Raw genomic sequence first — 25,135 nt, 5'->3', positions numbered from 1 at the left:
GTATATATATGTATAATTGATTTAATGTATATTGATTGACCGATTATTGTCATAAATAGAATGATTTAGATTGCAAGAATCTTAATTATTATAAGTGATATAACACACGCGCAAATACTTTGTGATCACAGCTTATTTTTAATATCTTGACTATTTTCAAAAAATCTTTAATATAGTATAAAATCGAAGATTTATGGTTTTTACATCAGGATTTTTCTCAAATATTTGTGTAGCTTTATATAGTCGAATTATACGCGAGGAAGTACAATTTTTTATTCGCCAAAAAATTTTCTTATTCATTGTCATTTGTCACATTGTCATTTCAGTTTACTTTTATGCGCGTAAATAATATATTAATTTTACAAAATAACGGATATTTGGCAACGGTAAAAGTATTTTTGCAAAATACAATGATTTACCGTGATAGATGTGACGAAAAATTATACAGATATGATTTTCTGTTTTATTTATACTATAAAAAAATGCGGTTTTTCAATTCCAACGGAATGAAATGCGCACATCCGAGACATAAAACAGAAACAGATTCCAACCACATTGTACATAGATTCAATATGACATATGGAGAAATACATTTTGCAAATGCTGACGTTTGGCAAAAGCTGCTGGTTAAGCAATTAATTAACATTTTGCAGTTCCATTCTATAATACAATAATTTTTAATTGGAATAATATATTACGGAAAAAATATTTTTTATTTATGTGATTATGCGCGCAAAGAATTACAATTTTTAATTCACAAAAAAATTTATCTCGTCATTTCAGTTTATTTTTATGCTCGAAAACGATATACCGGATAAAAATTTTTTTTGGCCAAAAATTGAAAGACAACGATTGATGAAAGCGCGGTTTCGTTTCTCATGGAGAAGAAATCGTTCATCCGATTAGTAAATTTCGGGCCTAACACATCGAATTCACTTCCAAAAGATCCATAACATCTTAATAAAACAGTTTTTTCACTTTTAAAGCAAAATTTAATAAATCGTGCAATTTTGCAAATGGGAGTATTCTATGGAGAATCTCAAGCGTATCACAAATACACGTATTCTGAAATAGCTTCACTTCGATTAATGTATACGTGTATGTCCAGACACGATTGAGCTACAATGTGTTAAAACTTTAGTATAACAACTTATATAATCTAATCGTACGCTAGCTCTATACGTGGCACTTGACTCATATCTTCTTTTTCATTGACGTCGCTATTACGTGCCCTTCAAACGGTTTCGTGCGTCATGTACTTGTAATTATGATCGAGGCACCACAGGGGTTGAATTTAGTAGACCGACGTTCAAAGATCGTGATAAGCGCACAAAAAAAGAAAAATAGCGAGACAAGAAGAACTCGTCTCTCACCATCAAGAGCAATTAATGTCACTATACAATATTCTTTTCTCTACATTTCACGCGAAAGAGTTTGTCAGTAACAGAAAAAGAAAACTTGGTGAAAAGATGGAGATTTTCCTCCCTTATACATATATTTTATTCCGCTCGCGAAACTATTGTCCCGGTTAATCTCTCGTTTTACTCAACTCGCAATCTCGCGAACTTTCTTTATTCCGAGTGGAATCTTTGCTGATGCACTGACTCTTCTCTGTTCCCGATTCACGAATGCGTGTATTCGCGATTCTCTAACGTCGCTGACGTCCTTCGACACATTCATTTTTTAATCGGGTCACAGTCGTTTGATGTCATACTATACCGTGGATTTCGCTCGACTTACTCAAGTTCATTTCGTACGAATTTAAAAATTGGCGACATTGCGACATTACTTTCTCTCGACAATCCACGAGCAATACTTTGATTGTTTTCTATAGAATAAATCGCAAACGATCAACAGAAAAGAAGGACACGAACATGCTGATACAACCCCCATCGGCCGGATAATCTTAGTGACCTTCGAAGGATTTGGCGATCGTAAAAGTTAGCGTTGTGGTCAGGAAATCTTCCAGAGAAGAGATCTTTTCTAGAGAATATGCTGGTATATATTGTCCCTCAAACGTTTGACAACTTTATTTAGGGGAACGAGAGTGATTACATGACTGATACATGAGATAATCGTCCCTTTACCGTTATGGAAAATTGAATAAAATCTTATCGATTTTTCCCCCTTGTTTCAGATTACGAAAGAAATACTTGAGATTTAAAAAAGAAATGCGAAGACATCGAGACTCAATCTGTTAACGATTATGCAAAATTAAACGCGCGACAGAATGAATAAGCGGAGCAAACTTTATGGATTTTTTTCTCTTGACATTTCTTTCTTGAATTTAAATAATTTTAAGCTGCCTATATATAATAAACGTATATAATAGAAAAAATACATAGCTTCTTTATAAAACAATAATGTTTCGCTACAAAGCTCTACGAAATTCTCGTGGGGCATTTTGCTTCGAGCTACGCAAGAAAAATTCTCGTGATCTCTACTCGGTGAAGCTTCGATCAAACTTTCTTAATAAGATGATGAAAGAAACATTACACGTGTCACATTATTAATATAACGATATACAATATATAATCGCAACAATAAAAAATTTTAAAAAGACCATTTGCATAGAATAAAAGCTCGAATCAATATGGGAAGCATTAAATAAAATCATGAAACAGACGATTCGGTCGCTTCTAAGAAAGGTGTCGCGAATATATCCACTCAAACGCACCTTTCACTCGAATAAATTGCAATTACCCAGTTTGCAGTGTGTAAAGAGTTCTGTTAATTGGAAATACAGTTTTACAAATTCAGTAAAAGTGCACGCATGATGTATATATATATTTACTTATACACGATAAGATATATAAGTCCATTCTCTAAATTCATTATCAATTTTTTCTTTTTCATCATTTTTCCTTTTTTTTTTTTATTTACGCGTTTATCACAGTAAATTAAAAGATTATTTTTCATGATTTCTTTGACCAAGAACAATCTTGATATATATATATATATATATATATATATATATATATATATATCTTATAATTATCCTATCAAAATTATGCAAAATATTATGTAGAAAATATGTAATTTAAAATCATCAATACTGAAATTTTTGTTTGACATAGCACAATAAAAAAAAGATACAGCATTCACAGGAAAGAAAGTTTCAAATGCTGTCAGACTTTGAAGAATTATCGACAAACAATTTTTTTGCACCGTCTGGAATTGTCGTTAAGTAACTTTAAAAACTTTAGCAAAAAGCCGATTATATTCACGTTACGGTATGTAAATTTTTTAATTTTTTTTTTCTTTTTAATGATCCTATTTGGGTTTGATTAAAAACATTTACATAAAATAGGAGTTCTATTTAGCATTTCTTCGGTTTATTGAGAGTGAAATTAGTAATTATAAAAAAAATTATATAAAATTATATTGCCTATAATAATTTTAATATATAATTATCTCTCTTTTTTATATACATATTAACCATTAATATAATTTATACATAAAATTTTATTTTTGCATTCGTTTTACTGATTCTTTAAACTGATCGATTCTACTAAAATCATCATAAAAGCAAAAAGAATTTTATAACTTGTTTCTTAGATTACAATTTATCGATAAAATCAATATGTCTGTGTCTATGCAAAAAAAAAAGGAGAAAAAAATGTAAAATTCTATTCCTATAAAAAGTTTTGTCGATCCTTCTGGGTGATCCTTCTAAGTGAGTAGTTTCTATTCAGTGTATGCAGAGAGGGAGAGTTAGTTCCATTCGTTCTTCCACGGATTGAGTGTCGTTTTTAGTAGTGGAAATACATAAAGATGGAATCACGAAAGAAGTCCACATGGATATGTCATTCAGAGTGAAGAAAAGAACAATAACGCGGGAGGAATGGGAAAATTGGATAGTGCACGCGATGGGTCGCGTAAAATGAGCGAATAAAATTTGCATCGGCGGAATATGCCATACTCGTATTTCTTCGATTTTTACGAGTGGCTTTCCTCAAACTTGTTTGACGAAACTACGATGAAATTTTTTACGTCTACTTAACACTTATTTTAATCTAAAAGAGAAGGTTCAATTTTTGAAGTTCCAAGAATCTTTATATAAATTCTCCAATTTATAATGATTATTCTTAGAATTCTAAAGATAATCATTTCCTTTAAATTGTAATATAATATATATGAAATATATATGTAAAAAATAATTACCTTTTTTATAATAAATTTTATATGAGAAAATAAATTATAAAGCACATTTGAATGCATTTCAAAAGCATCGCTTTGTGAACATTTAATACGTAAGTATGTTCGCAATGTCAATTGGATTTTAATTTTCTAGAGAGAATGGTCTTTAATCGATCACATCGCAATGCATTTCGTTGAATCGAAATAAAAATTCAGCAATAAGGAGAGAAATACGATATATGTAAATGGAAAAAAGGTCAATCGCGCCATCAAAGGTCGTCTTTTAAAAGCCATCTGATTGAATGTTGAAACGGGAGTTGAATAGACTAAGGAAAATGGCTAATGAAAAATTACGCCATCGTGTGAATAGCGGGATTGGCAATTAAGTGCTGTTACAGCTAGTGCGAGAAAGCATTTTCAAGAGACCGAGATGTCCACGAGTCGAGATGTTCGCGCGACAGCAAAGGCAGCTAACTTTATTTTCTCCGTAAATTCTCTTTTACTGCGTCATTTTAGTTCCCGCAAGCGCAGCAGGTAATTATACAAGTGTTTATACAACCTTAAGTTCACGATTAAAAGGCAAAGAGATGACTCTTTCAATGTCACGATAAGTCTTTCTTTCTCTCTCAGTTGAGTTTTCTATAAAATTTATAACTTACAATTCAAATCCCATTGTATGAAGGATTGAATGAATAAGTAACTTCTGGACTCAAAAAACTAAACTGTCCAATTTTTTTTTTTTTTTGTAAATCTAGTAGATAATTATTGCACACACTTTTTCTAAAACAAAGCATATAGTTAGTATCCGTACAGTTAAGAATCTAACTTTATATCTGTGTCTATATTTACGTGATATTTTAGACAAAATATTGCCAGCCTCGTAAAGATCAGACTAGTTTCATGCTGTGGTACGAGGAGATGATCGCGATCTTCGCGCTGGCGCAAAACTCCCACCATGGATGTCTTCGGTACGCGCTAGTTTCGAGGGAGGATTCGATATTTCCACGGCAAATCGAGTTGGACTTTTTCCGCGACACGATACGACGCACATCATGATCTCGCGATCTCGTGAAAGAGAATAAATACGACGCATATCGTGCGTACAACGATTGTGTATCATCGTGCTACGATCATCCCAGATCTCTCGAATTGGATTTTCGCCGGGCTTGAGAGAAGATCATCGTAAGGAAACATCTATATACATATCTATACTTATACATGAAATATACATGAATAAGTGTGCGCAAAAAGAGAATAATTAATTTAAACACATAAAAAAAAAACAGTGATGTAAAATAAAACATCAAGGCGACAACTTATAACTATATAACGAAGAAAAATAATTTTGAGAGATGATTAACTTTGCGTCCAGAAAATAAAAGTATAAAAAATTGTTTACACGGAATCTCATGTATTGCAGACACCTATTATCGTTTTATTGATAAATACTGTGCTATATATTTTGTCGACGTGTTGCCGTTCTATTGAAAAATGATACACTATATATTTTTAAACGAATGATTTCATGATACCGGGACCTTGGTACAAGAATCGCGTGCTTCACCTTCGTTCTTATTTTATTTTCATTTAGTGAATTCATTCTTTAAAAAGTATCAAAATTCATTTGGTGTCAGTTTTTTTAAAGATGCTGACTGATTCTCTCGCTTTCTGTTTACGTCGTGAGCAGCTGTCATCGCCAAAGTAACATATTTTGACAGTTTGAAATGTAATATTTTATTTGTTAAATATAAACTTTTTAGTTGCCTTTGAAGCGTACAAAAATCATAGCACATTTATTTTAAATGATTGTCTTACTATTTTTTCCCTACATTAAATGGCATATTACGTTTGTCATATATGTGGTTATAACTTTTATGTATCAATACTTTTTTTTTAATTTTGTTTTATTAAATAATATATGGCATAGGAAAATAAGTGGCGCGTATATATAACACTTACAAAGAACATGTCACAACTGTCCGATTTGATTTCCCTTGAAATATATTGTTAAATACAAAAATCTAAGAAATGTATTTAAAAAAAAAAATTTATTTTAATTGTTTTCAAAAAAATTTTTTTTTAATTTAAAGTACTCTTGAAGCCGTTAAACTTATGTTTAATTTTTTTTCTATCTCTTGTAGTTTCGATGATATTTTAAAAGAGAACATTAATTTTGAAAGATGCATTTTTACTCTCTAAACACAAAAATCCGTATAAAAAAATACATGTTTTTTAGATTTTTTTTTTGTTTAACAATATATTTTAAGGAGAACCAAATCGGTTCCGGACAATTATCACTTGTCTCCTGTTAATAAAATTTTAGTGAAAGAAGAAAAGAATATGTTCTCTATCAAGAGAAAGAAAGATAGAGTTACTATTATATATTTCTAAAAATAATAAAATTAAATATAGAAAAAAAAATATAAATATAATCTACATTTTTTAATAAATTTTAATAATAATCATTATATTTAATAATAATCATTATATAATTTTTATGGTAAATTTTTTTAGTTTGACAATTTTACACAAAATACACACAGAAATAAATTAGCTTAGCGAAAATAAAATTGTTAGTAGCACAAACAATAAAGGAAATTATAGTCGCAATATATATCAGGACAATCGAGATCAACGATGACAAGTTAAAAATCCTTCGCGATGTTCTGCAAATCAACAGGTGACGGCAATCTCGCGCGGGTCCGGATTAAAATTTATGATCGCTGTGTGCATCATGCGATTGAATACGAGCGAGAATTTGTTTCGAATTTCGTAGCGGAGATAGCCATCATGATTTATGCAATTGAATACATTTTACAATGGGAAACAACGATCTGAATGTAAATTTGAAACGTGCTTTTTCGGAAAATTATTATCCGAGGATGATTGTGATTTCCGATTGATAATATATATCCTGATATATAGACGGAGTCTTTCTATACAAACGATTACTCTTTGCGCAACAGGTGAAAGAATTGCGGTGGATTTATCTCTATTATTTCTCGCGAGATGATTTCGTACAAATAAAGGAAAGTGAGAAGCATGCAAAAAACGTTAACAGCGTAATAGAGGGAAAAAGAAAAAACACAGATCGCACACAGTGCATTCATTGACGTCGCAAAGATTAAAACAAGGGATTTTAAAACTCAATTTGATATTTTCCTTTACTTCGTGAAAGAAACATACGAGGAAAACGATATACATTTGACAGATAATTTTGTTATTCAACTAAATGCGGTTATCTATACTTTTCTGCATTATCGAGGCTTCACGCGAGATTCATTTCCGCCAGATCATTTAATAGACAGTGCAGGAAGAGTATTTAATGATTAGTGCTCATTTAAAACACATATTGAATATTTTTGTTACTTTACGGTAATTATTAATTATTTATATTTGACATTATTTCCTTTCTTTGCACTATATTAGTAAACATCAGATTCTTTCGGGCCAAGATTAAATAGAAATATTGCACACACAAGGAGCACCATCAGCCAACATCATTTCTATATTTAGGAAAAAAATGATATAAATAGAATGAGTATACTCAATCATAGTAACAAGCTATTTAAATATCCACCATCAATTAAAATTGTTTTCTGCTTTTTCGAAAGAGAGAAACAAGATTTTAAAGTTGTAGAATTAAAAATTACGCGCTTTTAATTAATGGAGTAAACGGTCTAATTCATTATAAGAAACTTTGTTTAATTAAACCCTTCTCTCGGTATTTCCGCTTCTCTCATCATGTTTGATCTCAGTCGAGTGAGAAATCACCATCGCGCGTTATCCAGCGTTATCGCCGCGTTAAACCATAAACGCATAATATTACTGTAATCACGGCGATCGATCGATCGATTAATTACAATCCTCGAGTTTCCTCACTTTGTTTCGAACAGATAGTTCAGCATTTTCTGTTATTAATTGACTATTAATTGACGTCATGTTTCTTACGCGTTTCCCTCTCCTATTTACATCAAAGTTAAGCAATGACGCGAAATCGGACGATCCAATTCGATTAGATAACAAAGTTATAATTTCGAATTCCTGTCAATGTCTTTCGCGAATGAAAGATTTCTCGATCGATAGCCGTTCATTGTTTCAACATAAAGATCCGTATGTTAATAGAACTACGCAATATTGTTCCTCCAACAACGTTTGTTATGTGGACCTTGGATTTATACTATTGTTTTCCACACAAATAGCTCTGTGCATTCAACACGTTATATCGCGCATTGTTTTAACAAGAGGATCGTTGTTTATTAATACACTAATACTCATTTAGTGGAAAGCTGCAACAAAATTGTGCGATAATTTTTTCGGCAAAATCGCGGAAACTCTGGCGATCTTGAAAGCGTTTTATGTAAATGAAATGCTTACGCTTACGTTAAAGTAAATCAAGTCGAGTATGTAACAAGTGAATACATGTATGATATAAATAAATGATTCTAGCGATCTGCATCTGAAGAATTGAACCCAATGCAGCAAAATTGACGACCACTCTTATCGGAATAAAATCGAAATATCACGCGAAGAATTATTCGAACGCGACTAATTATTCGAAATACATTAAAAATTAACGCACTAACAAGAGGAATTCAATAAATAAAATCAATGCAAATCATATTCGAGTTATTTGCGATTCATGATAAGGCTGGAAAAGCACTGTCACGAGTTTGGGTACTTAGCTTCCCCTTCAGGATAAACCTTCCAGGTACTAAGCCCTCCCACCAACATCAAGGTGTACCCATTGGGAGGGTTATATTATATAATTTTGTAATATAATATATAATTTATTTTATAAATAAAGGATTATATTATATTGCGCACATATTTTTTAATATAAGAAAATAATTACACAAATTAAAATTAAAGAAAGATGATCGCCTGTCTTTACAATAATATGACGAAAAGAATGACAAGTTTTAATTTTTTTTTTTTAAATTGTGTAATTTATTAAATTATATATGACATAAAAAGAAATAAATGTAGCGCATGGTTTGTAATTTTCCAATTATCGTAAAATGTCTCATGATATAATTATCTCGCGTTATGTGATATTTTTTTATTGCTATTTTAAAAGCCCCGCTGTTTTATAAATAAAACTTAAGTGAAACAATAATAAATAACGACAGCTGTAAAAGAGGAGCAAATTGAAATACGTTAGGGACCAAGTGTGCCGCGAAATCTTGTTTGACAAGACACGACCGTGATCTACTAACTGACAACGAATGACAAGGCAACACTCTTCGAAGATTCGCGTAAAGCTGTCAAAGGTTTTAACAAATAAAGAAATATAAATAGAATAAAAAATAAATATAAGAAGAAAAAAATCGATGATTTCCAAAGATGAGCATTTTGATAAATGAGAAAAAGTAATACTCATCTTTAATTTTCTTGCCTGCATTGAGAGCTGAGTTTTTCATCGGCAACGCCGGTTTCGTAAGCGCCGTGATACAAAAACATATGGGTTCTCTCTATCTCGATATAGGATCTCTCAATAATTCGTCAAAAATGATCAATGTAAGATTTGTCTTTTAAACATGCTAGCAATTTACATCGAAGATTAAAGAGGCGAAGAAAAATTAACTATTCGAATATTTTTTGAACAGTGTTTAATGTTTTATGTCTGAATACAATTATTAATGCTAATTCGAAGTCTCGGTGGAGAGAACAATATCCTATATCGAGATAGAGCCCATGTGTTTTTGTATCACGGCCGGTTTACGAAACCGGCGTTGTCGATGAAAAATTCATCTCTCAATGCAGACAACAAAATTAAAGAGTATGCCAGTGTGCACGGGTGAAAATAGTATTCGCCGGCGATGCAGAACATATTTAAGCGTTCAAGAGCAAGCGTATAAGGTAGTGGTGGTGTGCGGCTCGTGAAAAGCATTCCACAGTGTCCAGTTTGTTTGTCGAAACGAACGCCGGCTGTAGCTTATGTGGCTAGCAAACGAAATCGAAGAGCGCGTGCGTTCTGTACGGACTAGATCTTTCAATTTATAAAGGAAAATATATATTTTATGTTTGACCCCGATCTGACATATTAGAGAAAGAGAGTGATCAGTTATCAAAAATGTTAATGTTATCGGAAACGTAATTGAGCGTGTACCAAGGGTGTTCTTCTTTTAATCAAGTAAGCTAAAGTATTATATATATTTTATATGTGTGCATAAATATAGTTTTTAATAAAAAGAAATATATATTTATAATAAATATTATGTTATTTATGTGATATCTAAAAAAATTATTTATTTATATATATTATATTATATTTATTATTAAATTATTTAGCATTAAATATCTCGGAATTTTGTTTCAATAAAAAATATTGTTGTACTTCTATCGTTTTTACATAATGATTTATTGTATTTAGAGAAATGTAACATTTTGCTGATACTTTATGTAGGCGGTAGTATGCGTATAGAAAAGGAAAAAAAGGAACTCGGCGAAATACAATGTCGGATTAACGTATATATATATATATATATATATATATATATATATATATATCAGAAAAGCAATATTCTTGTCAAAGAGTGATTAACGTGACGATAATGGAAAAGCGAATATTTGTTTTAACAAACAGAAATCGGTCTGTACATATAATCTATCATACATATAATCTATCATACATATAAGGGAGAATTATCTCTCTCGTGCAATTAAAATTTTTTTGAAAACTGTTATTCTGTTTGCAAGATATCAAACGGACAATTCGCCGATAACTCTATGAGCTAACAACAATTTATTATGAAATGTGAAAGTGTCGTTTGCTCAAAATATATCGTTTAGAGTATGTAACTTTTTTCTAGAGCGAAAACGTGAAAAATGAAAAACTTTATCATTGAAATTAATGAAAAAATATTTCACTTTTTACATTTCCGCTCTAGGGAAAAGTTACATGATCGATACCCATATTTGCGTCGGCGAATAAAGCTATTAATAGCATCATTGCCGGACAAATTAATCAACTATCAACGATTACATTAGGATTGATCGTACAATTGTTTGACATGAATAATTGCTCACGTCGAACTCTCATAAAATAAAATTATTGCAGAGTCACAAAATAATTTTTTACGCTCGCCTTATCTACTCGCACATATGTTAAATGGTGAAAAAGGAAGTGTGTTAAATGTATTAATAAGAAAACTAAAGATTAATTAAAGTTTATATAATAATTATAATAATAATAATATATGTTTAAGAATTAAATGCGTTAAATATATTCATAAAAATTCACATTAGGGTATATATATGTGGGTGGGTGAAACGAATCATCAGACGAACAATATTGCATGGCTCCGAGTTTGATTGGGGAATGTACAGGCGACGCCTCAAGTCGCGCAAATTGACCGAAATTAATCGAAGCAGCGGGAGAGAATGCGGAATGTCGTATTAATGGACAGATAATGAAAACTGCTATCCACAATACTATAATATGTGTAGTACCATTTATAACACCATTACTATAAACGCCGAGGGGTGGAAAACGCTGTAATCCCGATCTCGTCTAAATTACTCGCGCGATTATTATCGTATTATTGATATTAACTCTTATTGATATTAACTCAAAATCATTTGTGTTTCGAATATCGAAAAAGATTTGAAAAATTTCTTGTAATTTTAGGTTCAACATGCAAGATAAACAGTGAAAAAGGATCGCCAAAAACTAATATTTTGATTCGTGGATAAATACACATCAGATAAAATATATCGAAATCTGTCAGTAACCATAAGCTGGGATTCAAACATATGGGAGAATGTCAAAACTAACGGGAGAACATTTCTTTTTACGGAATACATTACCACGTGTGGGACAGTGTAAGTGGCGATGACCTGGCATGCTATAAGTTTTGAAAATATAAACGTGGATTCATCAGTGTATAAATAATCAAGCTTAATAGTTTAATTATCATGAAATCTGAATCAATCTCGAGAACACGAAGCCGGCGAGTACTTTCGCTAATCGTTGTCCTATCACCTGACGCCGATCGTTCGCCGATTCCGAAAGAACGATAAGGATAAAATGAACAGAATGCTTTCGACGATAGAAAATATTACGAGGATCCTCGAGGAGACTACTGGGGATACCCGGGGACTCGACAATCATCTAAGATTGTTATCCACGATCAATGACACGGTGGTTGACGCGAATTCGCGAAACAAAAATTACTCGAGCGCGATTACCTTCCTGAGGGAAGAAAGCGCCTTCGATTCCGAACGTCGGGATTCCCTATACATCGTACTACCGATCACGATCATCTACGTCACAATCTTCCTCACCGGCGTGATCGGCAACATCTCCACGTGCGTGGTGATCGCGCGCAACAAATCCATGCACACCGCCACCAATTATTATCTCTTCAGCCTGGCCGTGTCCGATCTTTTACTGCTCGTTTCCGGCCTGCCGTCGGAAATGTATTATATATGGTCGCACTTTCCCTACGTCTTCGGCGAGGCGTTCTGTATTATTCAGAGCTTCGCCGCGGAGACCTCGGCTAATGCCACCGTTCTCACTATCACGGCCTTCACCGTCGAGAGGTAAGCGTTTAGAAATCTATTAAATATTGCAAGTGCTAATCTGATTGACAGGATATCAAATATACACTGATGTCGTTGATCAATTTTTTGACAGTATTATGCATATTTATTTTTCTATTCAAATCTCTTCTAAATAACTTCTATGGTATAGAGATCAGTAAAATAAACGTTACTTTACAGGGTCTCTTCTCTTCTCTCTAGCTTTGATTTTAGATTATAAATAAGTATATTGATATACAACACCTAAGAAAGACGGATAACCGACTATAAGCAGAAGCAAGACAATTGCTTTTAATTTTCCTATTTCTTCCTTCCTCTCTTTTTCTCCCCAGATACGTAGCGATCTGTCATCCCTTCATCTCACACACTATGTCGAAGCTATCCCGAGCAATCAAATTTGTGGTGGTGATCTGGCTATTGGCTCTCTGTCTCGCCGTGCCACAGGCCATCCAATTCGGCATCATCTACGACTACGTCGACGACTACGCAATACCGGACAGTGCCAGATGTTCGATAAGGTGGAAGCTGATCGAGCACGCATTCGAGATCTCGACCATCCTGTTTTTCGTATTACCGATGACGATCATCATCGTGCTATACATATTGATTGCCATCAAACTGCGACGCTCGAGTCTGTTAAACGCCACCGATAGCAAAAGGCATAATGCACCTAGTGGATTAAATCAGGATAATGGCAGAGGGAAAACGAACGCTCAGAGAAATGTTATTCGCATGCTCAGTAAGTAGTAACGTCACTTTGATCTTCGGAAATTACTATTCGTCGGAAAACGAATTCGTGTTTATTTTGATTCTCCGATAATGAATGATGAATCATCGTTGCATTAAAATTCAAGATTTATAGTTTGCGCGTAAATTCGGTGGAAAATTGACGATGATCCATTAAATCGCAATTCTTGGAAAAATCCACGCGAAATTATTCTCTAAGATATCTTCTAAGATAAATAGGTCAAGTTATATGGCAGATTTTTCCATAGCTAAATAGAACATCATAGTCTTCAATAAATTTTAAGTGAATTTTAATTTAAAAACTTGGCTATAATGTATACGAGACACATGTATAATTAAAACTTTGAAAACCTTGAACACCTTGTCTAAGAAAAAGTCAAGACTCGGCAATGAGTTTGTCATTAATATTTATTCTACGTTTTTCTATATGATATTTGGAGCAATGTTTTCAACAAATCTTTTCATTGGCAGAGACAACGTAAAATTTTTACTGAAAAAGAGCAAAAAACCTTCTCACAGAAATTTATATTTTATTGAAAATAAAATTATTAAAAAATAGATAAAAATTAAAAACAATTAAAAAATTACAGGTAAATTATACATATAGATACTTATCAATCACCTTTTGTATAATGAAACTTATAATGACATTTATTCAAAAAATTTATGTTAGCATAAGCGTGTAAAATAGATTCTACGCTTCGTAAAATATCATGAGGCGGAATGTGTTATGTGGCCTCTACGATCCCCTTTAACAAAAACGAGTATCAATTCACGTGTAGAATTTCGTGTAAAGGTCAGGTAGTCGGGACTTCGAAGGATTGTTGTAGAAACGCAATAAAAAAATTACGGATCTACTAATTTGATATTCCAATTAATTAAAAACCAAATTTGATGCAAAAACAGATATCATATATTTATTTCCACAAAATCCGTATAATGCTTATAATTAACAAGCTATCCTCTCCGAAAGATCCAGTCTTGAAAATTACCAAGCGAGAAAAATACTAAGAAACCGGTTTGTCTAAATCGATCCCAATCAGACGTGATCTGTCGTATCGATGTGCCCAGCTTCTTGAATTTTTTCACGGCGATAAACTGCGACATCAGTATATCGCCGGAAAAAGGAAGGGGGAATCGCGTAAATATCAAAAAAAATAACGAAAAATTCCGATCCTTGAGGAAATCGTGTTATTCGTCCTGAGATTTTATAATCTCGTATGAAATCCTCCCACCGCGATATTGACGTCATTCGATATGACGAGACGAGACTTCATTCACGTGACATTTATTTGGGTTACAAACATATTTGACACATCCGGCTATAGAATATAAATTTCAGGAAATCTATTTACATATTTATATACGCACACATTTTTATCTTCTATTTTTAAAATATCTTTACATTTTGTCATTTTCCAATTTTTGATATAATTATATCTTGATTATGACATGAATCAAAACTTATTAAAAAAGATAAACATTCTTGAAAAAAAGATTTTACTTGTCACAGATTTTTTTTGCACGACGAAAGAGTTATCAAGTTTTTTTGTTGTGCTCTAAAAAGCTAATAAAAATTTTTTTAATTTATTTTATTATTATTAAGCAATTCTCGTTTCACATGAAAATAATTTTACGCTTTGTAACGAGAGATTTACGGTCACTGATACACTTTTGAAAATAATGGTCGATCGAAAAAAAAAAAAATATCTACACTGCTTGAGCGTGTAATATTACAAATCATCTCGCGATATGGCATTCTTACTATATTAAGGTTTGTCCATGATACGAATGAGATCAACAAATAACTTACGTTCAGCAGAAGGCCTATTGACAATCCCTCGAGGCCCGAGTTATTTTCGTCAATTCGATTGGACGAAATCTTCGAGATCGCCGGCCGCACTTACATTTCGATGAAATAACCAAATGATTTTGGATCTTGATTACATTATAGTTATATATTTTTAGAACTATTAAGAATATTATTGATCGAATAGATTAAACTCGAATAGAGATGTCGAATGAAATATTTCTAGATATGTTAGTAGACACATTATTAAAGCTAAATTATATTTCTACATCTCACAAACATCTCGTAGGATTTGTATAATGTTAATAAATTTCTTGGTGTATTTAAAAAAAATTTTTTTTTTTTTTTTAACGAAATTTGAGAATCGAATTTTTTGTTTATATAAAATAAAAATTAAAAAAGATTATGAAAATTGACAAACATAATAAATTTTTCAACGAAAATAATAAAACATTTATTTCTCGCGCTTGATTTTAAGCGGATATTACGAACATAAAATTGAATGTAAACATGTAAGATTTATAATTCGCTGATCAATGTTTGTCTTAATATTATTGTACTTGTACGCTTATAGAAATCCCACCGTCATCAATACCGTTTGTCATCATTGTAACGCAACATTCGTACGATGCAAAAAGTCAAGTCGCCATCTAACCCAAGTATCCCAAAGTAAGGTGACGAAATTTGAAATATGAAGTAATATGAGATCCCGAAATTACAGTATTTTTCTCATGAGTCATCCTCTCCCCCTTCTTCTCTTCCTCCCATTTTCCATGCTACGTTTCGGATTCAGGGACTTGTGTCCGAAAGCCCCGAGAGGAGAGAATTATTCCGCTCGCGCGCGGTAATAGTCGCAGATAAATGACCCGTGCTCTCCTGCTTTTCACGCTTCTAATCTTTTACGGCGTCACGCGACAAGTTCTGATTTCATTCGCATCGACAAGTCGGGTCCTTCGCCGGCCTCTTTATTGAATTTCTTCTGAACTTTGGTCTCTCCCTCGTCGAATCTTATGAGGCAAATTTAAGTGACATAAAGGACAAAGGGGAAACATATATATGTATTGGATATATAGATCTCAATATAATAAAACTTTGACAAGTTCAATTCTCTTTATAAACATGGAAAAATGTGCATCAGAGTAAATGATTTTAAATGTCATATTTATAACAAACATTCGAATTAAATCATATTAAGAACAAATTAATTTTTTGTATTTTGTATGTGTAATTATTGAATTAATTTACATAAATTTTTTATATAAATGATAGTTTCTGATAAGAAAGAGATTGAAACCAAACATGATTGCCGCGTATATTTTGACTACGAGTTGTTGATTTTTGTTCTCTCTTCCTCTCTCTCTCTCTCTCTCTCTTTCTCTCTCAATATGCAACTGGGCGATTCCAGTCTATTTTCCGACCACAATCTGCTTACATAAGACTCGAGATTTCCCGATCGTACGAATGTATTAAAGCTTCCGTATTTTTTCAAGAGAATTTAATTCCGTATTTATTGTTGATTTATGCTGAATTATTAATGGGAATTCGAAAATATTTTAAAAACCACAAAATTATTCATCAGGGACTCTACATTGAAAACATTTTAAGAACTCTCATCGTATCTTTATTTTTTTTACTTTTTGTCTGTCGTAAATCTGTCAAATATAAATTATTCCAAAAACTCTGTGTATTACATTATACAAATATGATAATTACCGTATCAAGAAGTAATTATTATACCTGACAAATAAATGTGCGTGCAGCTGAGATCAAATTTATTGTTTCTCACGCGATTGCAGCGTTCTTATATATATACAAACAAGCCCTGGGAAGGAGGGTACTGTTTGTAAATTTTTTTGCTTGCGATTACCAAGAAAGAATTTCTCCAAAAAATTACCAGAAAAATATACATTTTTCGCTAGAGTGTGATTTGTGAAAAATCACGCTATCGGTCTAAAATTGTATTTCATAGACCTTTGGTATAATTAATTCCAAAATATATAATTGCAAATAACATCACAGATTCTACGCACATTCTACGTCCTTAAGCTATATGGTTACCAGATGGAAGTCAAGGATCACGTGCTACACTAAAAATACTAAAACGTCGGGTCTCTCTTACTTTCGATTTCTGGATGTCATGAAATGCCATCGCGATAATAATCGTTTATTTGCCGTCCCATTCATCGTTCGTGTGCCATATCGATTTATCATTATGTTTGGCCATAACAGTGCGAAGGAGAAGAAAAATTTTCTTAGTTTTTCTTTCTCACTTGAGACTTCTTCCTTCATTTTCTCTTCTTATCCGGGGGGCTAATACGTGCCTTCTGAAAAAAAAAAAAGAAAAAGTTTATGTGCTTATCACATGTGCGTCTCTATTTTCCTTCCTCCTACGCCGTTCAAAGACGAAGTTCACTTAGTCGCATTTTTCGCAAACGAAGAAAGGTAAAAACACATTTAATGGGTTGGAAAAGATAGTCCGCTGCACTGTGATTATTTTATCTTAATAAAATCAATTGAATTTATATTATCGAAAAGTCCACCGAGCAAAATAACACGCGCAAAGAACTTATATAATTATATATATTTATAAGAATAATATTATGTAATAAAAAATTAAGATCGTGAATATGTCAAAATTGTTTGCCTTAACATCTTCGTATGGAGACGCGATAACTTATTGATATATAGGTGATGCGTTATTACTTCAATCAGGAAACGACCGCTTGTGAATTTATCAAGTCGATGATATAGATTTTATTTCTCATGACATACTCTGTAATAAAAATCACAGTACACATATCTTTGGAACATCAAATCTTGTATATATGATAATAGTCATAAAAATAGTGTTTTTTAAGCAAATAAAATTAAATAAATTTTTATGTCTCATAACTGTACTTGGCTTTTCCACAATAATTCTTCGCTATTAAATTGCGTATTTGTAAACAATTTATTTATGATATGTGACAATAACAGAAATATTCAAATGAAATATGCAAAATAGAAACATAACGTAACGTTCTGATATATATTTATTCCGTATAATATTATTCAGATGTGTATAAATCAATCGTCAACCGAATTTGGAACAGAAAATTATTTCAAAAGTCGCGATACGATTTGTTTATCGGTTTGTTTATGGTCTGCATAGTATCGCCTATCTTCCCCGATATCTGAACGGCTTAGATATAATCGAAATAAAAATGTCGATCAACGTACCGTTCGTATCGTCGAGCATGTGAGCGAATCTCTTTTATCCGATGAACGTGCGTAAGAATAAAATCGATTTTTTTTTGCAAAAAAAAATAAATGTACATATTTTTTCATGTTTGCGCGCTTCCATGGCTGCACCAAATATTTTACGTCAAAAAATTGCAATGAAACATAAAAATGATGTTTCCGAATCAGTGATGCCGTACGCTTTTGATTGCATATCAATTATACGAAAGTTGCATATTCATAATTGCAATATCTCATGAATTGTAAAGATTTATCAACAAATTTTTGCGAAATTATAAAACTTTTTTTTTAAATTGTACAAAAAATTTTTTAACAAATTTAATAGAAAGAAAATGGATGAGAATTATATATTATAAATATTTTCCAAACTATGATATTTTACTTATGTTCTTTTACAGTGTAAATTAGAGCGATATAAATCTGTTATTTAAGATATGTAATTTTAATAAATTATGAGCTCTATTTCTTTCTTGACTATTTATCTAACAAATCGCGTCTTCTATTAATTTTTACTTGCAAATGTTTTATTGCAATTGGAATCAAGTATTCCTTTGAAAGAAACCAAGAATGTTTCCCTTTAAATATCGAAGCTAAAGATTTCCCTTTAAATATCGAAGATTTCTAAAGCTATTTAATGACAGAAATATATTCATAAATTACGAAAGTTCGATATTTATGGATAATCACAATTTTTCATGTAATATTACATTTGAATTATTTTTTTTGTATTCCGCTAAGTCTTAAAAGTATGAAAGTGTTCTCTTTTTTGCTAGTACATAACTTTCCAAGTTTCACTACTACGCAAACATTTGCATGAGTCAATTTGAAAACTTTATTCCGCGCCCCACATATAAATTATTTGCTACTTTGACAGCTGCCACATTCTTCATCCTTTAATATCGCTTGTTTAAGTGAAAAACAAAGTTGACCTTTTTTATATGTACTTTTTGTCATAAGTCTTATATCAATTTTCTTTCAATATCAATTATTTTTTTGCCAAATTCAATATGTTATTGAAATATTCATGACATGAAAGCGTTCTTGACGTTACGTATTAATCGTTCATATTATTTTTATTATGTAAAATTTAATCTTTGAGAGAGAAAAATAATATAAATAAAAATATTAATAATATATTTAAATATTAAAAATAAAAGAATAATAATATTAAATATTAATTATTAAAAATTAAATATAAATTTAATAATATAAATAAATATTAATAAATATATTTAAATTTTGATTTATTTATCTCTGCTTCTTAGGCAGATCTTTAATTTGAGAAATGTCACGATAATATCCTTGTAATATTTGTAGACTTTTATTTCGCTTGGCTCTCTCTTTGTCTCCCTTTCCTTTTATCTTTTTGGCATGGATTAATTTTTAAGAATTATGTCCATCATCAGTTATCATTATAGCATTATAAAGTTACCATTATAAAGCTATAATTTTTAATAAAACTCGTTAAGCTCATGCTTATTTTCAAACATTTTTATCCCGTGCCTAGAATCTTTATAGCCATTTAGCGGCTTTTTTCGAGTTTTACTCATCGTGGTTATAGGTCCTCGAGAATTTTTTTTAAATGGGCATTCTTCTTTTTTCTCAAATACGGATGACAATTTATGTTATGACTATCGTGCCAAGAATTTATTCACGGAATGTACACGAGTTAAGCAACAACTGAGAAAATCCGTCGCAATGTGCTGTTTACTATAAAGAAAATGGAACGCGTGAGAGATTTAATTGCATTTGTGTTTGGGCGCGTAATATATGACTCGTAAATATTCCACTTATTTTATATTAGTATTATTTATGAACATTTCACAAAAAAATTTGTGTCAAAGGCATTTTTGCATACTTAGTTTTAATTAAGATTAGTGTGAAAAGCGTGCCTGGCTTCAAAAGTTTGAAAAATTAGGACATTACAAAGTGCGCATTATGCGCACACCATTTATTTTCTTCTACTATATAATATAATTCAAGATAAAAAAATTTATATATTATTATAATATATATAAATATGCTCACTCTTCATGTTATGCTTCACTGCGATCATTGCTCACATTTTCCTATACTTGTCGCGATCGCGTTTACAAAAAGAATTTCACGGAGCATTTCGCACACTACTACATTACTGTTCAAGTGTTGCCATACAAATGACAACAAGACCGTAACATGTAAACAACAGAACGCTATTCGCTGTCAAGGCTAAATACCATATATTATTGATACTTTGCCTAAAATATTTTACATATTATGTCATATTTATGTGCGCAATATTAAATTACATAAATATTTTAATTTTTATTGATGTTTTTAATGTAATGAAAAATAACGATATATTTTTATATCTATTTACTAAAATTCAACATTGAAATATTTGAAAGAGATGATCTTTTCGAAAAATTTACCTTTTAGATATCTTATCACATATTTTATAAATGAAAGACATAAAAGCGGAATGTATAAAAATTATATAGCCAAAGGATGTTTGCGCGGATATAATGAAAGAATGAAAGCTTTACCTGGATATCGCAGAGTCGAGAAATATCTTGAGAAATTGTGAGAAAACCATACATCCGTCTTAATAAAAAAGAACAGCGTTTTCTGTCATGCTTCACAGCGTAATAACACTTTCTAAGTTTTATCGATCACTCTACTTAATGAAACGGGCATTCTTGGTTCGATATCTGGTATGCTCTTTGCGAAAATCTCTTTGAATAAACTTTAATTATCTTATCTCCTCTCGAAAAACTTCGACATTTCGCGGAGAATAATTAAAGAAGTAATTAAAACTCTTTTTTCTTGTACGAAGTAATAAAATCACGGAACGTAGTCTAAAATAGCGATAAATGTAGACAAACGGCTTCAGCGATGTTATTTGGTACCACGATTTTTCTCAATACGTTCTATGGAGCTGTAAATAAGAGATTTGTCCGCATTTCGTAAATAGCTAATTTCTTATTTTATTAACTCCAAAATAACATTTAATTTTTATTATAGTTACATATAATTATATATAAAAATTTTTGGGTCTGTTAGAAAAATTAATTAAACGTCTTACAAATATTTTTCACCTTCTTAATTTTATTACTTCTCTTAATGTATTCTCGATAATTAATTAGCTTTGCTACAAAGTTACTTATATATATACATTATTTCCTCCCAATTAAAATTATTGATGAAAGTTTACAAATTTAAATTTTCGAGTACTTTTATAAAGAACATCTGGCCCCTTATTTTCTGCAAATTATAAGACGCGTAAGTAATTTAATCAAATTACATTTTAATCTTACCGTTCAGAATATTTAGGTTTCATTTTATTTTACGTCCTGTCTCACGCGCGAGAAACTGAGGAATCAAATAAACCTTAGTGTACCTCGTGCTAACGAAATATCCTTCTTGCTCTTATAGTCGCAGTGGTGGTGGCCTTTTTCATCTGCTGGGCGCCATTTCACGCACAGAGATTATTGGCCGTATATGCGCGGAGCCCCACATCTTCTGAACCAGAAGATGCCCTGGTCATAATATATATCACCCTCACGTATGTGTCAGGAGTATTCTATTATCTATCCGCTACAGTGAATCCGCTTCTCTACAATATCATGTCTAACAAGTTCAGGGAGGCCTTTAAGGTGAGTTTTCGAGCTTCTCCGGAGAGTTGGATTTAATTGGTTTTAATTTCTCCCTTTACGAGCAATTTTATGATCTGGCAGTGCTATAGAAGAATATATATAATATATATAGCCACATCACACATCCATACAGTACATAATAAATTATACATATATAATATATATGTATAGTATATATAATATGTCACACATATTATATAATAATATATCACACATATGTATATAATATGATATATGCAAAATATTTAATTAAAGTCTTTAATTAGAAAAATTAATAAATTAATAAATTTAATAAAATTAATAAATTTTAAAATTATGTTAGATAATTTTAAAATTAATTTTAAAATCATTTTAAAACTTCTTAATCTTTGCAACTTTCATATGTAATCATAATTGACGTATTAACACAATAATGAATAAGAAAACATCTTAAAATTTAAGCATAATTTTATAATCCTTTTTTTGCAGTCGATGCTATCTAAGAATTGCGTCAGGAAGTGCTCGTCTCATAGGAGCAGTCTTCGACAGCCAACTTATAGTAGTCTATCGCGGAATCAGAGATCCATGAAGCATCGATTCGACGGTGTCCAGCACTCGCCTTCGATATCCATCAGCGACGAGCAGCAGCGATCGATGCATATCGCGCCAGCGAATAACATAAATTCCTACGAGGTGAACGAACTCACGAAATCACGGAGCGAGCAACAGATACGACCTATTGTCGCGCTTAAGGAGACCGCGAGCTGCCGGGAATACGCTAGAAGCATGTCGAGAGGCTCCGATTCCAGTCAACTCACCATGACGACATCGTTGAGCAAGCAGGGCCTTAACAACGAGGGCAACAACAACGTGGCCATGAACGAGTGTCCGCCGAGGATACATAAGTCGCCGAAAGCTGTCATTTTAGGTAGCATCCGTCTGCCCTCATGCTTCCGTGATGCGAATTAATCCGTAGGTCTTATCTCCAACAGCAGTCCTTAAATCAATGAAACAGGTTCTTTTTATTTAACAAATTAATTTTTCCAAGGGAATACATATGTTATACTTACAAATCTACATAATTATATATATATATATATATATATATATATATATATATATATATATATATATATGTATATATACATATAAAATAAATATTATATCTCGCGAAAATACAAATGATAAAGATCCAAGTATTTTTACCTAAATTTATGAAAAATATCTATACTTTGAAAAATTTAAATAAATAATAAATTTTTTTTTTTATAAACACTCTTCAACTTTTGATAAGCAAATAGCATAAGATTTAAGTCAATATTTCAAAATTGCAAAGAAAATATAATCATTTAAAATATGTGTACTTTTAAAATAAATGCTTCTCTTTCTCTCTCTCTCTCTCTCTCTCTCTTCTTTAGTTTTTATTATAATTATTTGCTGCAATTTTTATTTATATATTCCGATGAAAGCTACGAGAAACATATTATCAGATATTTGGCATTTCCAGCAGGGATTCTTACGGAGAGACTGGGTTTCGGGACGAAAGGATTCTTCGCGCAGCATCGAACAAATTCATCGACTAGCCCGACGAGGCCAAAACCAGAAAAACCGCAAGTCGCGGTAATATCGCCCAGATTCCAGAGTCACCCAAGCATCGAGAGTGCCAATACGATCAGCAATTCCAGCCTTCAGGATCTCGACGAAACCGAGTTTACAGGATCTGAGTTGGCGCGATACATGGGCGAATTGAACTTCGATCTCGTTACCTGACAATCGTTCATCGAGGTGAAACGCTGTCTCTCGAAGTAGAGATTTTCGCATGCAGTACCGCAAATTTATAGAGCCTTTTAATACAAAGATCTTAATATGAAGACAGTACAACATCTATATAAACTCATACGAAAACATATACTGTTACCTGCAATTGAAAAGATTAGCCAATTTGCAAATCTCGATATAATTGTGGATTTAAGTGCAGGGTGATACGCGAGATACATTGCATCATGAGAATGAATGGACACAAAATATGCGATAAATTTGATTAAAGTCGATTTTCGTGAAATTATTATCGCAAGAAGAGAAAAGACTATTGATCCGATTATGCGAAGATCTGCAGATATAGTACAATAAAATAAATAAGGGAAAGGAAAAAGATATGTTAAAGTCATCGCCTGTAAATCGGGTGTTTTATAAATAAATACTGTCCGTTATTTTATGCAAGTAGCCGAAAATTGCGGCATAAACAAGATAATAATCGGATGCTTGATGTTTAAATTACATACATTTTACTTCTCTGTCCAGCATAACTGTTAATAATGCTAGTCTCTCTCAGGCAGATATAATTTACAATATCGGCGTTCCTCTAAGAATGTAAACATGTATATATAACAAATATAATGATAAAAATGTTTTTACGTTGATGACGCAAAGTTCTAATATATAATAATGTGAAATGACTTGTCATCGCGCTTCTTTGTTCAACATCGATATTAATATTCCGTGATAAATTTATATTTCTAATTGTACAAAAGATTTTAACGCTAATCACAAGCAAAAATTTATATAGAATTAGAAATCTGTGTGTCACTATTTTTGAACAGCATCGATAATATACATTCGATCTCTACAAAACTATAATTTTTGAGAAAGATTACTAGTTTTCATTCCAACAGTTATTATTTATCAATTATAAATAAAAGAATAAATTAAATATTATATCCAAAATAGATTAAAATTATAGGATTATAATGTTATAGATAAGATTAATATTTTTTTTTGCAACCGATTGCTGGTAAAATAAAATTAAAACAATATTTATAACTAAACAATGCTATGATATTTATCATTGATGTCATATACTTGTATATATAATATAACTTCAAATAAACTTCAACATTTATTTTTATTTATCATATTAACTGTATCAAATTGATTTTTTTTGATCGACGTTTATACATGTACTGAATCTCTATCACCGTTTGCATAAACAGTAACTGTATGATATATGCATATAATTTGCTAAATAGAAATGCAACGA

General features: G+C 31.5%; 1 protein-coding gene across 7 annotated transcripts; it reads left to right on the top strand.

Moving 5' to 3' along the window:
- The first annotated feature begins 4,420 nt into the window (after nt 1-4,420).
- On the top strand, nt 4,421-25,003 carry LOC126854581 (pyrokinin-1 receptor-like). Of its 7 annotated transcripts, none has more exons than XM_050601479.1 (7): nt 4,421-4,674; nt 5,002-5,322; nt 11,774-12,687; nt 13,020-13,426; nt 21,899-22,119; nt 22,588-23,070; nt 23,609-23,757. In XM_050601479.1, the coding sequence occupies exons 3-6, from the start codon at nt 12,173-12,175 to the stop codon at nt 23,065-23,067; spliced, it is 1,623 nt and encodes a 540-aa protein (XP_050457436.1). In that variant the 5' UTR covers nt 4,421-4,674; nt 5,002-5,322; nt 11,774-12,172; the 3' UTR covers nt 23,068-23,070; nt 23,609-23,757. The 7 variants fall into 7 exon arrangements, with proteins under 7 accessions (XP_050457436.1, XP_050457435.1, XP_050457437.1 ...); XM_050601478.1 differs by having other exon boundaries at nt 23,606-23,750; XM_050601480.1 differs by having other exon boundaries at nt 22,588-23,113; nt 23,606-23,745.
- The last annotated feature ends 132 nt before the right edge of the window (nt 25,004-25,135 follow it).

The sequence above is a fragment of the Cataglyphis hispanica genome, chromosome 14 (assembly GCF_021464435.1).
Source record: "Cataglyphis hispanica isolate Lineage 1 chromosome 14, ULB_Chis1_1.0, whole genome shotgun sequence".
Taxonomy (NCBI): Eukaryota; Metazoa; Arthropoda; class Insecta; order Hymenoptera; family Formicidae; genus Cataglyphis; species Cataglyphis hispanica.
The sequence above is the reverse complement of the archived record's forward strand: the minus strand, read 5'-3'. Positions and strand labels throughout refer to the sequence as shown.